Source organism: Notolepis coatsorum (genome assembly GCF_963971535.1).
Source record: "Notolepis coatsorum genome assembly, chromosome: 3".
In the NCBI taxonomy this organism is placed as follows: Eukaryota; Metazoa; Chordata; class Actinopteri; order Aulopiformes; family Paralepididae; genus Notolepis; species Notolepis coatsorum.
This window is the reverse complement of record NC_140167.1, coordinates 141,207,767-141,226,626: the sequence shown is the minus strand read 5'-3', so window position 1 is coordinate 141,226,626 and position 18,860 is coordinate 141,207,767. Positions and strand designations below refer to the sequence as shown.

General features: G+C 45.7%; 1 protein-coding gene across 1 annotated transcript in view; it reads right to left on the bottom strand.

Annotated features, from left to right (window-relative positions):
- Window positions 1–18,860, bottom strand: part of lss (lanosterol synthase (2,3-oxidosqualene-lanosterol cyclase)) — a 119,722-nt gene that overhangs the window by 1,460 nt on the left and 99,402 nt on the right. The window contains exons 17-21 of the mRNA XM_084309580.1: window positions 13,961–14,066; window positions 13,529–13,594; window positions 7,329–7,409; window positions 6,927–7,097; window positions 6,080–6,158 (exon numbers count right to left, since the gene is read on the bottom strand). Of these exons, the coding sequence (XP_084165706.1) occupies window positions 6,080–6,158; window positions 6,927–7,097; window positions 7,329–7,409; window positions 13,529–13,594; window positions 13,961–14,066 (503 nt within the window). The remainder of the gene's footprint in view (window positions 1–6,079; window positions 6,159–6,926; window positions 7,098–7,328; window positions 7,410–13,528; window positions 13,595–13,960; window positions 14,067–18,860) is intronic.

Genomic DNA, 18,860 nt, shown 5'->3' with positions numbered 1-18,860 from the left:
TCAATTGAGACACTCTGGTGGCCATACGTTTTGAAAATGTGAAAGAAAAAGGTTATCACAGCTTTAAAACACCTTTTTAAATGAAGACACCATTGTAAAGAATTTTGCTCTGAAAATGAGATATTCACCATGTGAAAATGTTCTACCACTTCTTACAACGTAATTATAATTGATGCTCTGAATTGAAAGGGTTCACAAAACAGTAGCTTTTTGGAAAGTGAAATTATCTTTTACAATATGAATTAATATCAGGTAACCTCTTGCGGTGTCGATTTTCCAAACAAAATTCTTCATCTCGTCATTTGTTTTCAATGCAAGTGCTCTTCAGTAGGGATGGGAATTGATAAGATTTTATCGATATGATTCCATTATCGATTCTGCTTATCGATTCCTGATACATTTATAATTTAAATAAATAAATTGGAAATGCAACAGAACTAAGCTGGTTAGAATAACAACATGCAACTTGACATTTCTGATTGTCATTTATTGTTGAGCCCCCACCCCGCTGTGCTAGCGTGAAAGAATTTTCCTGAGGTGCGCGAGAACCACTAGCTGCAGCCTCAGTCTATTGTGATCATCTAAAATGGATGAAATGGGAGAATATTTATACAGTGAAAGCATTCGTTTTCATTTAGGTTTTCCTAGTCAAGGAATCAAATAGTCTGCTATGGCTGCATGCGTGGCGCTAACGTTATTGTTTTAAAATGCGCAACTGTCGGAAAAACATGGCATCGATAAGTGGAATCGATAGTCACGGAGGCATGCGATTCCAGGAATCTGACAATTAGGAACCAAGAACCGGTTCTCGATTCCCATCCCTACTCTTCAGGGTCAATAGTTGAACACGTATGTCCTCATTAAATGTCACAACATAATATCATATTAGGGCTACCCCCCTCAGTCAAATTACATTTTTATATTGAAATAAAACCCATTTAGTTCATTTTCACAAATCAGTGCCCACATTCATCAGATAAAAAAACCTCTAATTTGTAAAATATGTTATCAATACTTAGTCAGACAACATTAGTAACTTAAAAGTGTTGTACTTCACAGTACAGAGCAGCTTAAGTTTCACTTTCACTTTGATTTGACTTCACGTGAAGGAGAGAAAGACGGCTCTAGAGGCGACAACAATGTTACTGGAGGATTTGGCAATATATTTCGAATGTAAATCCAGCAGCAGCCTAAGCTTGACTGGAGAGGAGCTCAGAGGATCAGTCCAGACCAGCAACAACAGTATGTTTGCATGATGCGCTAAATAACAGCTACATTGATCTGTCAGATGGAACATTGATGGAAGATATTACTGTCCATTGGTTTATTTTTTAATTAGAACCTAACATCAACATGGTCTGTCCAACAAATGGATACTAGTCACTGAAAACGAATTCAAAACAGACGTTAAATATCAAAGTAAGTGCTAAAGGAGTGGTTCCCAACCTTTTTTGAGTACTGTACCCCCAAAGCATTTCAAGCCAACCTTAAGTACCCCCTACTACGCAATCAATCATGGTGATCCCCAGGATATATAATTAATAGTCTATATATTGTGGCAGACCGGCTGTGTGTGTGTCTGTGTGTGTGTGTGTGTGTGTGTGTGTGTGTGTGTGTGTGTGTGTGTGTGTGTGTGTGTGTGTGTGTGTGTGTGTGTGTGTATGTGTGTGTGTGTATGTGTGTGTGAGTGAGTGGATGACCTGGATAAAGTCACATGGTCACACAGGTTGGCAGTTTATTGAAGTAAAGTTTTAGTTTTGAGGTCTGACATCATCACCTCATTCCCATTGTAACATTAAGTTAACAAAGCACTGAAGACTCAAAACTAAGATAACATAAGATAAGATGAGATGAGATACGATGCGATATGATATACAATCAGATGAAATATTCCTTTATTGATCCCCTTGGGTAAATGTGGGTGTCATAGCAGCATGGGGGAGGGGAGGTATAGGTATGGGCAGGGTAATAGCAGAAAGACATAAATATAGGCAATAGAATTAGATCTGAATATAAAAAGATGTAAATGGGATCGTTTCATGCTATTATTCGAAAGCATGTCGCCACAGAGGAAACACATTGGCTGTGGTTGCTCTGTAGTTGTGACAGTGAATCCAGAGAGCACATAATGTTCACCAAACTGACGATTATTCACTTTCTCCGTTTTCTTTTTCTTCTGAATGGGTTCTCCTGATTCAGCAGTATCACCTGTGCTGTTGTTGCTGGATGAACCAGCTCGACTCAGCCATTGATCCATAATGTTAACAGAAATGTTGAAAGAAGCTTGATATTTTGCTAACTAGTTACACTACAATGATGATGCTCGGTGTAACACCCGACAGTCCGGTGGGAAGCTGAACGTTGTGCGATAGAACAAGTATATCCAATAATAATATTATATCCATCAAATTATTACTTAATTTGAATTCCCCCAATTTTGGCATGCATTATTCTTTATTTGGGTACAGTTTTCCTGTACATACATTTTTTATAGTAGGAAAGCAGGAGGGCTATCGGTTAATAATTTCGAACAGTACTATTTCTCTTTTATGCTCAGGCTGTTGCTAAGATGGTTCAATAATAATTCTGACATACCATGGGTGAATATGGAGAAGCACATTGTATCTCCATATACACTCAAATATATCCTCTTTTCTGGTCTATCCCAAAGCTTTTGCCGTACTTAATTCGGCCCAATTATAGCACATTCAATTTACGTTTGGAAATATATTGCCGAAATGGGACAGTGGGACACAAAATGGCACCTAGATACCCCTATTTTTGATAACAACTTCTTACTGTTGGGAGGGAAACCAGCTACATTTCCCAATTGGCAAAGACAAGGTATTCACAAACTATCTGACATATACAGTGAATATGGTCTCAGATCCTTTCAAGAGCTCAAACAAATCTATAATGTCCCTAGTACATCCTTTTTTTTATTTACAGTTGCGCACTGCAATGCACACTTATGGTGTTCCATGGAATCAGCCTTTACCAGTTCATCCTTTAATGATTATAGTGAGTGGCATAAATGTAAAAAAAAAATTTGTTTCTGGGTTATATAATAAAATACAAGGAAAACTAAACAGAACTACAGGTAATACCACTGTCTGGAACATAGATTTAAAGGATTACAACGCCTGCATAAATTGGCAGAATGTATGGGATAATATTCCGCTAACCTCTCGTAATTATAATAATCAATTAACTCATTACAAACTGATAAAGATTTGATCTGTCACAAAGTCCCCTATGTGCTTTATGTCCGCAAAAAGTCATAGGAACATGCATACATATGATGTGGGAATGTCCAGGAGTACTAGCTTTTTGGGCCAAGGTTGCATTATTTCTCACTAATATAACGGAGATAAACGTACCTTGTTTGCCACACATTTTATTATTAAACGATGATTCATCTCTAAAAATCACAACTGCAAGCAGGCAGGCTACACAGTATATGACTATACTGACGGACAATCTATATACTGAAAAAACACTTTTTTATGCCACTGTGGGAATTAATATGAAATGCTGATGTGAATGTCTCTTTCCTCTGAACTTAAAAAAAAAAAAAAAAAAAAGTTGGGAAACACTGCTCTAAAGATATTGAGCGTCATTATGTAAAATGTCCTGTGTCACCGGTAAAACCGGTGTTGTTATGAGTTAGTCATGGGCAATTTCACATCCCCATGGCAACCCTAGTACCATCATTATTCGGACACATGGTCATGTTTAGACGGAGAGAGTCTGAACAGAAACCGCAAAAGTAGTCTTGCAGTCTCACTTTAAATTTTGCGTTTAGACTAGTGTTTTGGGAGGGAATTCTGCGTGCAGACGAGGCTGTAAAAGTGTGAGTAAATGTCTGCGTTATTGATGTAGTATGCATGCCAGGTCTATAGGGGGTGCTGCAGTCGTGCCGGTGGCTAGGTCACGCGCCTGCGTAGAACACTTTCTTCGAGTCACTCTCCGTGGATATAATCAGACATGCTTGTTCGCTTCGTTTACGCTTCTAGGCTACTGGTGCATGCCTGTGACGTAAGCAGTACTCGACGAGAGCCTTGAGAACCCTTTTGTCATATTTTTAATAGGTTTGACTGTTCAGATGATAGCGCGAAGGTGTATGGTTTCTAGAATTTCCACCCAGGAAGGTGGTTTCACTTTTTTGCGGATTCTCCCCGCAAAAACGCTGTTGCCGTATGAACAAAAGGCACATCCGATAAAATATTTTTGCCGGATTCACCCGCGAGCGTTTCCGTCTAAACTTCGCCTCAGACAAATCCACATGCAGGCTAATGCATTGTTGGCAATTTGCATGAGCTATCTGGCGTCATATGCATTTGTCTTAACGGATTTATTGATTTTAAATGCTAAAAAAACATTATTCTGTTGCACTTGACTATCTTAACTGGTTCGGGGCCAACCACGTGTATATATACGTGTTTGGGAGCCGACGCTTGAAGGCCAACCACGTATATATACACGTGTTAAACTCGTTTTTGCTTTTATTACATTTTAATATCCTACTCAATGTCACAGAGCTGTATTTTGGCTGGAAAAGGCATATTGGGACTCGGAAAGTGCAGTACCGGCCAGATCCTGGTATAGGCGCTGTCTCGAGAATGCAGTAATGCTTGTTTCAGACCTGGTGTCACTTTTTTTCCGCTCCGGGTTAGCTTTTCTGTTAGCCTGAAGCTATGGCTTCACCAGATCGCCTGGAATACTTTTTGCGACGGCGAATTCAGTATGCAGTAAAGGAATATAGCATCAGCCAATGGACATATCGATCTACCAGATGGCGATCAAATAACTGGGAAATTCTTTTTGGAATCCAACCGGCCACAGGTAAGAGCGATTTGACGTCAATTTCAGCCTGATCGGGCCTTGTTCTCATAGCCATTCACCCGGTCAGCGTATGTTGTTGTAATAACGAATGCCGTTAATGGTAATCAATAATCAGAAACGACTTCTCCCGCCCCCCCCCCCCCCCATTTCATGCATTCATGGTGGAACATGATACCGTTCATATGCATTTTGATTTTTAACTCTAGCTTGTGTAGGGACAAAACACCAATCGATTTAACGTTATTAGCTTAGCGCCCTATAACTAGCCTTGCAGGAATTATCCCAGACCATTCAGATATAACGCTCGTATTCACATAAATGTATGGCATATTGAAGGGAAGGTTTATACTGTCAATTGACAATGACAATGGACACATAGCAATAATATAAAATATAGATTTAGCTCTACAAACAACCTCACGCACAGTGAAAAGTTGTAATGAAAAGCTGGCGTCCTAGAGTGGGGCCCGTCTAATCGAATGGCCCCGAATGTGTATACTAGCACTGAAATGCATGCCAATGTATTTAGCCAGAAAGTCTTATGAATAGACTTCAACAAAAATATTTAAAATGTTTTATATAAAACAAATCGTTGAATTGTCATATTGACCTCCTGAATCCAATTCGACTAAGACAATTCTGAGTCTGGTACAGCCCTATATGATGTATTAAGTTTATAGTTTGAGTTTTTGTTGCGTTTTGAGTGCATAACAACATCCTCAATAAACTCCAATTATGTCCAAAACACTGCCTCCCGCATGCTCACCTCCACCCGCCGCTCTGACCACATCCTTCACTGGATCCTAATAAAATACCGGATACACTTCTAATGGTAAATAAAACGGTAAATGGTAAATTTATATAGCGCTTTTAATCCGAAACGCTTTACAATTTCCCCCCTCACATTCACTCACACTTTCACACGGAGACAGCCATGCAAGGTGCCGACCTGCACATCAGGAGCAATTAGGGGTTAAGTGTCTTGCTCAAGGACACATTGACACACTGCCCGGGAGGAGCGGGAATCAAACTGGGAACCTTCCGACTACCAGACGACCGCTCTACCTCCTGAGCCACTGTCGCCCCTTCAAAAAACTGCTCATCACATTCAAAGCACTCATCAGGCGTTTTTGTTTCGTTTTATTCCGTTTTTTGTTGTTTACACTGTGAAGTGTCTTGTGAATGAGATTTTCTTTTATATAATAGCCATAATAATAAGAGGTTGCAAACTCACCTGTGGCCAGTCTCCATTGGGCAGCTGCTTGTCAATCAACAGCTGTACTCCTCTCTCAATGGCCCGTCTGTCAGGGTGCCTACAACATAGTTACAGACTAGATCAGGAAATGTTATGAGACAAAAGCAGTTAGTGAAATGCTAACGCAAATTCTTATTACAAGTTGATACGTCAAAAGATCTATGTACGAAAAAAATATTCTTTTCAAATTGTGCTAGGAAGTGTTGTGTTTGAGTAAAATTTAGTTTTAGGGAACCGTTTAGGTGGAAAAAACGGCTTGTGGGAAGACATTCATAGATTCTTTATTCTCAATGAGGGCAACGGTGTAGCGATGCTGCTAAGCCATTTTCAGTCGTTTATTGAACTTTTCTGGTACTCGGGTATCATGGAAATTGCTTGAGTTTACTACTGGTATTTACAACTTGGTGGGCCGTTTCAGTGCAACATCCTGGTGGTAAATGCATTCAAAGCTGTGCCAATGGGATGAACAGTTCCTGTCTCCTAAGTGGGCAAGACTTTTACACAGGCACTATCGTTAACACTGAGATCACTGGACAGTTTTAAACAAACTTGTTTTGAGCTGGATCCTCAAAGTCAATTTAGTGTCAGAATTCTGAGAGACGGTCCGATGTTTACCATTTCCACGGTAAAAGAAAAGTCACATTTGTTCAAAACCTCTACATTTCTTATGGGGGGTGAATGTAACCTTTGACCCACTCGAGTCTCCTAAGGTGGGGGAGGGACAGTAAGCCAGCCTTGTGTAACCCACATGACGCATTACAGGAAGTGAACGCAAGCTGGTTATTCTCCCTTTTGACACATCATCCGGAACCATACTTCACATTACCTGGCTGCCATGAGGCCCAGCAGGGCCCAGCAGGTGTTGTGGATCTGAGACGAGCCACTCTGGACATAGCGCCGCAGCTCACACGACTCAAAGTCCTCCCCCCAGCCGCCGTCTACCATCTGTTGGGCCAGCAGGTAGTCACAGGCCCTCTGAACCTCAGAACACGCTTCCCTTTGGAGACCAGCACAGGCCTGAGATGAGTTTGGGGTACTCAGGAGCAATGAGATATTTCACAGGTTGTATTGGAGAGTGTGTGTGTGTGTGTATGTATGTGTGTATGCATGTACTGTATGTATGTATGTGAAGAAAAACAGAAAGAGACACGAGGAGAGAGAGAGAGAGAGAATGTCTACAGTACTGTATGTATGATGATAAGAGCTGTGGAGCATTTGGAGGTCTCACCCGTCCTGGTAGGTGTGGCCCATACAGGCGAAGGCCTCCAGACCAAACCAGCCTCCATAGGTGAAGCACACTCCCCAGGAGCTGAACACATGGAGCATTAACGGGTTACTTTAGATGATTGTGCTGATTTGACAAATTACATTCAGCTCAACTAAGGGAACTATAAAGACGTTGGACACACCAGGCAGCCTGGTGGTTAGAGAACCTGTCCTGTAAAACTAAAAGGTCACATGTTTGATTCTGCCAGGCTGCCGAGGATCATCCCTAGCAATGGGTCCTTTTGAGGAAGACGCTGAACCCCTTGCTGCTTCATGGTTGAATCCCCTTCCTGCCTCATGGTTGAACCTCTTCCTGCTTCATGGTTGAATCCCCTTCCTGCTTCATGGTTGAACCTCTTCCTGCTTCATGGTTGAATAACCTCTTCCTGCTCCATGGTTGAATCCCCTTCCTGCTTCATGGTTGAACCTCTTCCTGCTTCATGGTTGCTGACCCCCTTCCTGCTTCATCGTTGCTGACCCCACACTCCGATCCCCCTCCCGTTAAATTTGTATTTCTCATGTATAATATGTTCCTTATTACACTGTAATATTGTGAAAGGAGAGCACTAAATAAAAAAATTAATTATTTGAAAATTGCCCTTCTTGTTTCCCGTTTATTTTATTTTATTTTTTCGTCATCTTCATTGAGGGTTAAGGTCTGGGCGTGTCGTTCCATTGTCGGCTTGTGAAGCCTGTTGGGACATGTAATGTGTCGAGGTACAAATACACCTGACTTGACTTGACTTTCTCTCTTATACGCATCAGTGGCTATTGAGCCAGAAACAAATCTCACCATCAGGTGTTTTCTTTCCTAAAGCATTTCTGCTTGATTACAGAGTAGAGTGTTGAGAAGCAGGAAACACTGAAGGAGAGAAGGGGGATGATGTGTAACGAAAGGTTATCCTATAACCTAGTTATATGAATACTGGCAGAGCGTCTCGCTCCTGCCATTATGAGATAACTCTTATCTCCTAGCACCTACTGTGCTCATGAACAAACAATTTGCACCCATGCACCTGACCAGGCCACGCCCCAGCAGACTCCTATAAGACGCCGGACATGGTCACACTCTACCTTCCTCGGAAAAAAAGTTTCCAACATTGAAAACCCAACCAAGGGACCTCAGGGCGCTGAGAGCGAGACGCTCTGCCAGTATTCATATAACTAGGTTATAGGATAACCTTTCGGACGCAGGAGAGGTCCCAGACCTCAGAACCGCCTGGGAGACAGAACCCCCAGTCATATCCACGAGGGAAAACTTAACGAAGGGACCCGGGGAGGACCAGGAGGCCGCAGCACAGATGTCCTCCACCGAGGCCCCCCCTAACAGGGCAGCAGCCCGAGGGGGGACCTGTCCAGCCAACGTGCAGCAAAAGGCAATGCCCCCGCACAACCAATGTGACAGGCGCTGCTGTCACATTGCGAGGGCCACCGTAACAAACAAACAGTTGAACGGAAGCCCTGAGAGCCCGAGTCCTGAGGTAACCCTCAGTGCACGGACAGGACACGACAGGTGAAGGCCCGCCTCCAACTCACTAGCGTGAGGAGGCGGACGAACGCCTGAACCACAATATCCCTGGAGCGAAAGAGCTCCGGATATTCTTTGGCACGAAGACTGGATTAGGCCTCAGAGACGCACCGCTATCGGCCGAATAGACAGGCACTCAGGCCGCACCGAGAGAGCACACAGCTCACCCACAGCTCACCCATGCGTTTAGCGAAGGTGATGGCCAAAAAGAACGCGGTCTTCAAGACAGCAGATCCAATGGCGCCTGCTCAAGAGACTCAAACGGGGCCTCCGACAACCGGCCCAGGACCAGTTGGAGGTCCCACTCGTAGACAGAGAACGTTCCACAGGCTTGAGACGCAGAGCGCCAAGTAGGAATGTTCCACGAGAGGGTGGCTGAACAATGTTCCGCCCCCACACTCGACCATACGCCACTCCCTAGCGTAAGCCGTGGTAGAGGACGGAGCGCGCGCGTACCAGATAGAGTTAACCACAGAATAGTCAAGACGCATCCCCACCAGATTCACACTGTCAACAGCCAAGCCTAGAGGCTGCCCCAGAACAGGAGGCAGAACAGAGTTCCACGTGCCTGAGAGAGGGCCCGCGGTGACCACGGAACAGGCCACGGCGGGGCCACCAAGAGCTGAATCAGGGCCGGGGACCACACAGCTGAGCCCCGGCGCGACCAGGACCAAGTGCCGTGCTCCCGACGTACCCGCCTCAACAGCTGAGCTATCAGGTGTAAGGGGGGGAATGTGTATAGAATCCCGGACGGCCACGGAATCGGTCCCAGACCTGCCCGACTATGTCTGGACGTAATCCCCACTCGTCAGAGTGAGGACCGCCCCGCGACATCACACCTGCACCCACATTCACCCTGCCGGGGATGTGGAGAGCCCTCAGGCAGAGCAGATGGAGAACGCCCATAGCCCGACCGCCGCCCGGTGCAGACGGGGGGAGCGCACTTCACCCTGTCTGACAATATACGACGCTGACGTCGTGTTGTCCGTCCTGACAAAAACATGCTAGCCCACCACAAGGTGGTCGAGCCGTTTGAGGACCAGAAAGAATGCCTTCAATTCCAACACATTGAATGTAGTGCAGACCGGGCAGCATGGCAGCTGCCCCCTACTGCATTGGCCCGACACGTTCCCCCCCCCCATCCCATGAGGGAGGCGTCGGTGAAGACCGTGACAGCCTGCTGCCCACGGGGACCCCGCAGGTGAGGGCACCAGACCCTCCCCAGAAGACGAGATCCCCCAGTACTGACATGGGAACCTTCAGCCGCTTCCACATGTCTCACACCGGGCCCATTTCCATACTGGAAAAAACCACCGCTGCATCCTCCTCATGAAGAGGAGGCCAAGAGGGACCCCAGCAGCAGACAGCGCCATAACCGTCCTAGCTCCCGAGTGAGCCAAGAACCCAACCACTCGCCGCCGCTCCGAGAGGGATGCCCATATAGACCTTGAGCTTAGAAAAAGCCCAAGTACTCCACCCGTTGACTGGGAAGAGGAGAACTCTACTTCCAGTCTACAGCAAAACCCAGGCTGGTGAGACGAATATGCATCCTACAGGTCTATGGAGGTGAACCAGTCCCCCACCTGACAGCTTCTAACAGGCGGGAGACTGTCAACATTCTGAACCTTCCATGGGATAGGTCCAGTATGGGTCCGACACCCGCCCCTGATTACTCGGGCACCAGAGAAAACCGTGAGGAAACGCCATGCATTGGGACCACGACGATGGCTTGCTTCGCCAACAGAGATTGGATCTCGTCGGCCAGAGCTGTCACTGCTGTTGACCCTGACAATAGGGTCTGTACCAAACCTGAAAACAGAGGGTGGGGTTGTGCAAACTGAACACAAGTCCCCGCCTCAGCGTTCTCTCCATCCACCTCAACATATGGCACTGCTGGGCGGCTACGTGGCGTAGTGGGCAAGGCGCTCGCCATGAATGCGGAGACGCTGGGCTCGCCTGTTCGAGCCCAGCGCTCCACATTGCTTTCAGTTTAGCTGGTCGTTCATACTAATACACATTGGCCGTATTAGGGGGTGGGAAACTGAGGGGGGGGTGATCGGGCGTTGTGGACAGCGACTCCTACAGGTCGGTTGGTGCGCCTGCGCAGTAGAATCAGGAAGTGTCGGGGGCAGCGTGAGCCTCCCACGCGTTACTCCTCGCCACCAAGAGATCGAGCTGCGCAGGTGAAAATATGCGACTGCTGTTACCTCAAGTACTGGAGGGGACTTGTGCTATGTATGACTTAGTCCACATTGCAGCCGGCTTGTGGGAGGCAAGAAACAGCGTTCGTGACAGGGGAGGGTTGAATTGGATGATACGAAATTGGGATGGGAGAAAATATAGAAAATGGGAGAAAAAGTGGATAAAAAAAAAAACATGGCACTGCTGTAGCCATATGTGATGATAATCCCAAAGCGCACCCGCCGCCACTTGGCGCTGGTCCGCCAGGAACCATAGATAGGCGGCCTGGTCCCACCGCTGTGTGTTGCCAACCCTGGACCCGCCAACCGCGCGAGCAGGGTGTCTCGTGGAGTCGGGATATCGGACCCTGACACTACCAATGAGGCAATCGCACCCAAGGGTGGACCCCGACAGAAAGGACCGGTTTGATACGGGGGAAGCTGACATCACACTGGGTGACAAAAGCTCCCCCACTGAACACCTCCCCGGCATGGATTGCTGAGGAACTGTTCTACAGCTGGACATGCAAGGCTTGAGGTCCCCACACTGCCCGATAGGGTGGGTTCCTACACACCGTAGCCCTGCAGTGATATTACTACCACCCAAATCACGCGCGCCTGCCTGACCACCGCCGGTCTTCCGGCCGTGGGAGATACTAACGTGATACCCGGCCTGGCGAGGGCGGAGCTGGGGGAACTCGCGCTGCGACCCCAAAGGCCTCGAGCTCCCCCGCTGACAACCTTTGTTGTTGACAGACACAACACCAGGCTCACCAAACACAGACGCAGAACGTGTGGCGTGGGAGCCGCTTGACAGCACAACATTCTCACGGACAGACCCAGGCCTAGCCAGCAACTGGGTGTCAGCCCCTGTCCCCATGAGAAGCGAAACGTGGGGCCGCTTGCGCTTTATTGAAGGCACACGGCCCGCAGCCAAAGGAAACAAATCAGAGCCCTTATCCCGCTGGTGTTGGGGGGGGGAGTGACCGGAGAACGAGCTAGACACAGCTAGACGGCGACGGTTTTTTAGGGCGTGCTCATCTAATGTAGGCGATCCCTCGGCCGCCAAGGCTGTCGGCCTTGCGATCACCTGTTTTCTTTGTGTCCAGTGTACCTCAGGCGGGGGAAACATGGCCGCTGGTTGAGGGCCTCGCCACAGCTGCTGGCGAGGGCGCGCCCTCACCTCTGGCTGCGCGTGTGAGGCGGTGTGGGGCCTAGGTCAAATACCGCCTGCGCTCCTGCGGAAAGACCAAGTCCCTCTGCGGAGAGGGGAGCCCTGAGGAGGGAAAAAACGTCTCTCCTCCTCAAGGGGAGACTGATCCAAGGGGAAACTGATCCAACCAAGATGTCTGTAAACAAGCGTTGACAGCATGCTAGCCCTCCCTGCGATTATAGCTTACGGCTAGGTCGAAAGCTAATAACCTCAAAACCTTGCGCGATGTTTCGACGTCGGCTGGCCCTAAGGCCCCACCACCCGACACTATTTTTGACAGAAAAAACAGCAATTCGAACAATGTTGCTAGTCGCTGCTAATTCTATACCGCGGCGGTATAGGCTTTAACAGCCCACCAGCCACCTGCCGGGCCGACTCGCCTCACAGCTAGCCGCCGCGCGACGTCCCTCGATCCGCTGTCACGAGACGAGGAAACCCCAGGACAGGCCCGATGCGCTGTTAGGATGTGCCAAGAAGATTCCAGGGGCTGGTGAATCTCCGGCGAAAACCCAACATTGTGCAATTTCTACAGAACAAAGGATATGGAGAGGGCTTCAGCGTTCTTATTTTGTTTCAGGTAGGTGCTCTTTGGATTAAATCCGGGGTAGGATTCGCTTATATAAGAAAGGTTGAGATCCAAGGCAGCTCTACAGTTGTTAAAAAGCCTTTAATAAGTAGCTTACATTATTTTGAATTTTTTTTAAAAGTCCAACATGTTTCGGCCTACATGGCCTTCTTCAGGGTGTGCAATTTCTCTCTGCATTTCATAACAACTAGTTCATGGAGTGCACTGCAGCGTCCATGTTGGAAACAAAAAAAAGAGGAAGGTAGTGTGTGACCATGTCCGGCGTCTTATAGAAAGACGCTGGGGCGTGGCCTGGTCAGGTGCAAATTGTTTGTTCATGAGCAAAGTAGGTGCTAGGAGATAAGTTATCTCATAATGGCAGGAGCGAGACGCGATGACCAGTATGATATAATAACAAGGGTCCACAGGCCAGATTCAAATCCAGTGTATTTATATAAAGGAGGGTTTGGTCTCCCATGCAGAAGTAAACAACCACTGGAGTGCAGGCCCGGGACCGAAGTTCTAAACCTTTCATTCACTTCAATAGAATTCTGGCCCCAACGCTGCCGTGTTGCCGTCCTGTGGGCGCTCAATTTTTTATCAAAGAAAAGTCGTTAATGACTAGACCTTTATTTCTAAGGACCATGACCAGGTTGTTGAATATAAAAAGACCCACCCTTCCCAGGATCCATCAGGTCTCTGCATCCTCCGGCAGTACTCAAGTCCTTCCCTCAGAGTGGACCTGATGGAGGGGGGGCAAAAACAGAGTGATGTTCAACTTGAGGACCAGATGTCCCGTGACTTTTCTTTTGAATTCACCCTTCCAACATTGACATTTTTGTAAGACATTTTATACAAGTCCTTTGTACGTGAATATAATATGAATACAAGAATGATAATAATATTGTTTGTAATATACTTAATATAATTTATGTGCAAAGTGTTGTTTAAGTCTTCATTTCTGTTTGTACTCCATGCTGTGCTGCATGTTGTAATGCGGTTGAAGAAGGAGGACAGTAAAAGAGGCAGAGGTGAGTGAACATGTTCTACATCTTTATGGATGTTAACGTCACAGTGGTGTTTCTCTCCCTCTCTCAGAGGTATATACCTGATCTCGTCAGCACGGTGTTCAGGGTAGGCCTCCTGGAAGTGCCTCAGGGCCTGCATTACTGCGGACGTACATTCCACATAGGTGTAATCAATCATGATGTCACCTGGGGAGAGCAAACATGTTAGGGCTCGCGTCCACCTGGCGCATATTTCTGACCGCACGCATCTGTTTTCAATGTATTCCAATGGGGAGGGAGCGCATGCGGCCGCCTCTAGGAAGTGCGCTGCCGTCGGCTTCTTTTCTCAGCTTTTTTGTGCGGCCGAAAGTTGAAACTTTCTCAACTTTCAGAGCGATGCGCTGGGCTCATTTTCAGACAACCAATCACAGCCATTCATCTACCACTCTGTTTGTAACCTGACACCGGAGCTGCCTGCCTGTCTGGCTGTCTCCCACAGACCATTGAGATTCGCGACAAAACTAATAATAATAACTACACGAATACACTACTAAAAAGCTAATAAAAAGCAAAGGGCGAACTGTGGTGTCAGGCAATAACTATATATATAATTAATATACAATAACGTTATTCAAATATGCTATAATATGTGCAAAACCGCGGCATGGCTGTAGATTTCTTTCTGTCATCTACGTTTTTTTCTCTGTCACAGCATGCATGCGCCCCGCCCCATTCTACCGGGCGCACTCCCAGCATGTTTCACGGAGAAATATGCGCTAGGTGGACGCGGGCCCTTAGAGATGCAAAGTGATAAGTTCTGTGTCTATACAATGGGGGAAATAAGTATTGAACACATCAGCATTTTGTTCAGTAAATGTATTTCCAATGAGCGTATTTAAGCGAAATTTGCACCAGACGTTTGTATTAACTCAAGAAATCCAGACAAGAAATCTAAACATTAAAGTACATATGTAAATAAAGTTATGTGTAATAAAGTGGAATGAAACAGGAAAAAGTATTGGACACATTGGACAAAAAGCAGTACACCACAGCAAGGAAAGGCAAGGAACTAGCTGAAAACCAAAACTAACCTCAACACAACTCTACCTCCCATCTGTGCTAATAATGTTTTTTTTTGTTACCAAGGTGCCACACAAGAAACATCAAATGATGGGTAAAAGCAAAGAGCTCTCAAGACCTTCACAAACAGATTGTTGCAAATCATGAAAATAGAATTGGCTAAAGACGTATTTCACAACTTCAGAATCTTCCAGTAAGCACCATTGGGGGCATTATCCATAAGTGGAAGCAACATCACTCCATCATCAACCGGCCATGCACAGGTGCTCCTCGCAACATTTCTGATCAGGGAGTCAGAAGGATACTTAGAAGAGTAGCCAGAGAGCCATGGACCAATAGGAAAGAGCTCCAGAAAGACTTGGAGGCAGCAAGTACAACTGTGATAGAAAGGACCATAGGCAATGCACTCCACCGCCATGGCCTCTGTGCGTGCTCAGCCCGCAAGACTCCCCTACTGAGAAAAAGACATGTTGAAGCTTGTTTAAAGTTTGCCTAACAACATTTGGACAAGCCAGTGAATTACTGGGAGCATGTACTCTGGTCAGATGAGACCAAAATGTTACTTTCTGGCTGTCACACAATACACCATGTTTGGAGGAGAAATGGCAGTGCACATTACCCGAATAACACTACCAACAGTGAAGTTTGGAGGTGGAAGTATCATGGTGTGGGGCTGCTTCTCCTCTCCTGGTACTGGCAGACTTCATATCATTTAAGGAACAATGAATGGAGAAATGTACAGAGAGATTCTTGAGATGAACCTGCTGCCATCCACCAGGATGCTGAGGATGACACGTGGGTGGACCTTCCACCATGACTCCAATCCAAAGCATACAGCAAAGGAAACTTGCAGTTGATTTCAGATAAAGAAAATCAATTTGTTGGAATGGCCCAGTCAATCACCTGCCTTAAACCCAATTGAACATTTGTGGAAGCATCTGAAGATCCAGATTCACAAGAGGCCCCTCCACAATCTTCAAGATTTAAAGACAATCTGTGTAGAGGAATGGGCCAAAATCACACCTGAATACTGTGGGTGATTAGTTACATCATACAGAAAGCATCCTTGGAGCGGTCATTACAAACAAAGGCTTCTCCACTAAGTATTGAATTAATTTCCGTTAGTGTGTTCAATACTTTTTTCCTATGTCATTCCACTTTATTACACAACTTTATTTATGTATGGACTTTAATGTTTAGATTTTTTGTCTGGATTCCTGGAGTTAATACCAAAGTCTGGTGAAAATTTCACTTGAATGGCCACATTGGAAATATATTTACGGGACAAAATGCTGATGTGTTCAATACTTATTTCCCCCATTGTACACGGTAGGGCTGGACGGTATGGTCTAAAATGTATATCACAGTATAATTTGAAGCATAGACGGTAACGGTATATATCATGGTATATTAATTTATCTTAAAATGTCTATAAATGCTTCTGAAGGGGTAAAACACTGGTATGACAGCTATTATTGTACTCTTGTATTACTAGGACATATTTCACATAGTACAGAGGTATTTTAAGAACATATATTGTGCAAAACTGCCATAGAAAAATGTAAAACCTTTTCTTAAGTTATTTTCATCTCTGAAAAACACTTTGTATACAATCAAATCAAGCGGCACAAAGTGAAAATAAAAACTACAGCAGGACAGGAGGTTTCTTTCCATCAAACAACTCAAACACAATACAACTCCAACATAACTTAACTTTAGTGTACATGTTTGACAACGTAGAGAGAGGGAGAGAGCGTGATGTACAGTAATAGGTTTGAGTTTGAGGTTTGAGCGTCCTAAGCTGCCATAGTTGATGTCACACCAGGATAGTCAACACAGAGTTGGAAACGGGAGCAGCCCCGATGGATAAAGCGATATAAAGAAACGAATAGCCAAATAAATGTGAAGTTATCTTTGAACCTCTGTTGTCAAGCCTCGTCAATATACCCCCCCCCCCCCCCCCCCCGCTTTCCTCACATGGCAGAATCACGTTAGAACGTTAGCTTAGCGGCTAACGTTATCCCGTTGCTGTGCTAAAGCAAGTCTCCTCTCAACCTCCTTGAAATGCCAAAACTATATTATGGCAAGGTCCGTGAGCAAGTGGAGAAAAACTCAGTACAATTAAATACTATGCAACGACCACTACAAACGCTGAGTGAATCGTCAAGTAACGTTAACGTCCTTGCTACTGCTGTGACTAGCTGCTCTAGTCTACCGGTCACAAGGTAGTCAAAATCCATACCGTAGCACAAATTCATACCGTTTATACCATATACCGTTGTGTCATATATACTGTCTGTGCACTGTATCTATGCACTGTATCTCATACAGACTATACTGTATGTATACACTGTACCTCATATATATATACTAGTGCTGTCAATTGATTAAAATATTTAATCGCATGATTGTCCATAGTTAACTCACGATTAATTGCAAATTAATCGCTTTTTGTATCTACCTTAAACGGATCTTTTTCAAGTTCCAAATGCTTGCTTTATGCAGCCATTTAACACAAAATGATGACCCTCATGCATTGCAAATTTGCATCAAATTCAAAACATAGTGATGCACAAAATAACTTAAAAGAAAATAATAATTTAAAACAATGAATAAAGTGTGCATGAAATAATAGGGGAAAGAAAACATTAGGAACTTGTTACATTCACCCACACAAGGGCTGAGTAATCACTCCCCCCCCCCTCTCTCACACACACACACACACACTCTCCCAGCTCTCTTTCTCTCTTGCCCCTTCCTCATCTCTCTCACCCCCCTCTCGCTCTATATATATATATCTCACACACACACACACAGGGCCGCCTCAGGGGGTGTGCCAGCAGTGTGGTCGCACAGGGCCTCGCGGGAAGGGGGGCATCGCACAAAAAAAAATTAAAAAAATATTAATTTTTTTTTTTTTATATAATTATATATATATTTTTTTTTGCAAGGCCCCCCTTCCCGCGAGGCCTTTTTTCACCACAGACCTAAAATCTAGTTTTGCTTATATGCTTATGTAACAGAGGCAACTCGCCCCTGCCACGACTTCGACCATGCCTTGAGTGGGAGTCGAACCCCAGGCGTCCGCACTGCGGGCGACATCACAAACCGCTGCGCCAAGAAAGGAATTCCCTTCTAAGCGCTCAGTTTGGATGCCTCTGGGGAGTGAGTTTTACACCCGTTACATTCACCCCCCCTAAACTCACACCACCCAAGGCATCCGGGTCACGGCACCAATGTAACAGAGGCAACTCGCCCCTGCCACGACTTCGACCATGCCTTTAGTGGGAGTCGAACCCCAGGCGTCCGCACTGCGGGCGACATCACAAACCGCTGCGCCAAGAAAGGAATTCCCTTCTAAGCGCTCAGTTTGGATGCCTCTGGGGAGTGAGTTTTACACCCGTTACACTTATATATTTCACATTAGACACATTTGTAGAATGTGTCTGACTTGTTCCTCTGCGGCTCTGCAGCAGACACTCACTATTGGAGCTCTGGGGCTCTGCAGCAGACATACTATTTGTTTCAACGAAGGGAGGGGTTACAACTTACATGTGTACAGTCGGCACTCGGCCGGCGTGCGTCAGCTGCGTTTGACTATTTCGCGCGTGCAGCATTGGAGGTTATTATGCTTATGCCAGCCAAGATGAAGAGGACGGTCAGATGGACTGAAGATGAAAGTTGTTGCATGTTAGACAGTTCAGTCAGGCTAGCCATGTCGGCTTAGCTAAAGGCAGGGACAGCTAGTTAGCTTTAGCTACGTTATAATATCGAGTGCTAACGTGTGGTTCAGACAGTCGGGATAGCCATGTCGGCTAGTAGCTAGCTTAGCTAAAGGCTAACTAGCGTTAGCTAACCTAGAGACAGCGCGTGCAGCATTGTTATGCCAAGATGAAGAGGACAGTCATTCGGCAGATGAAC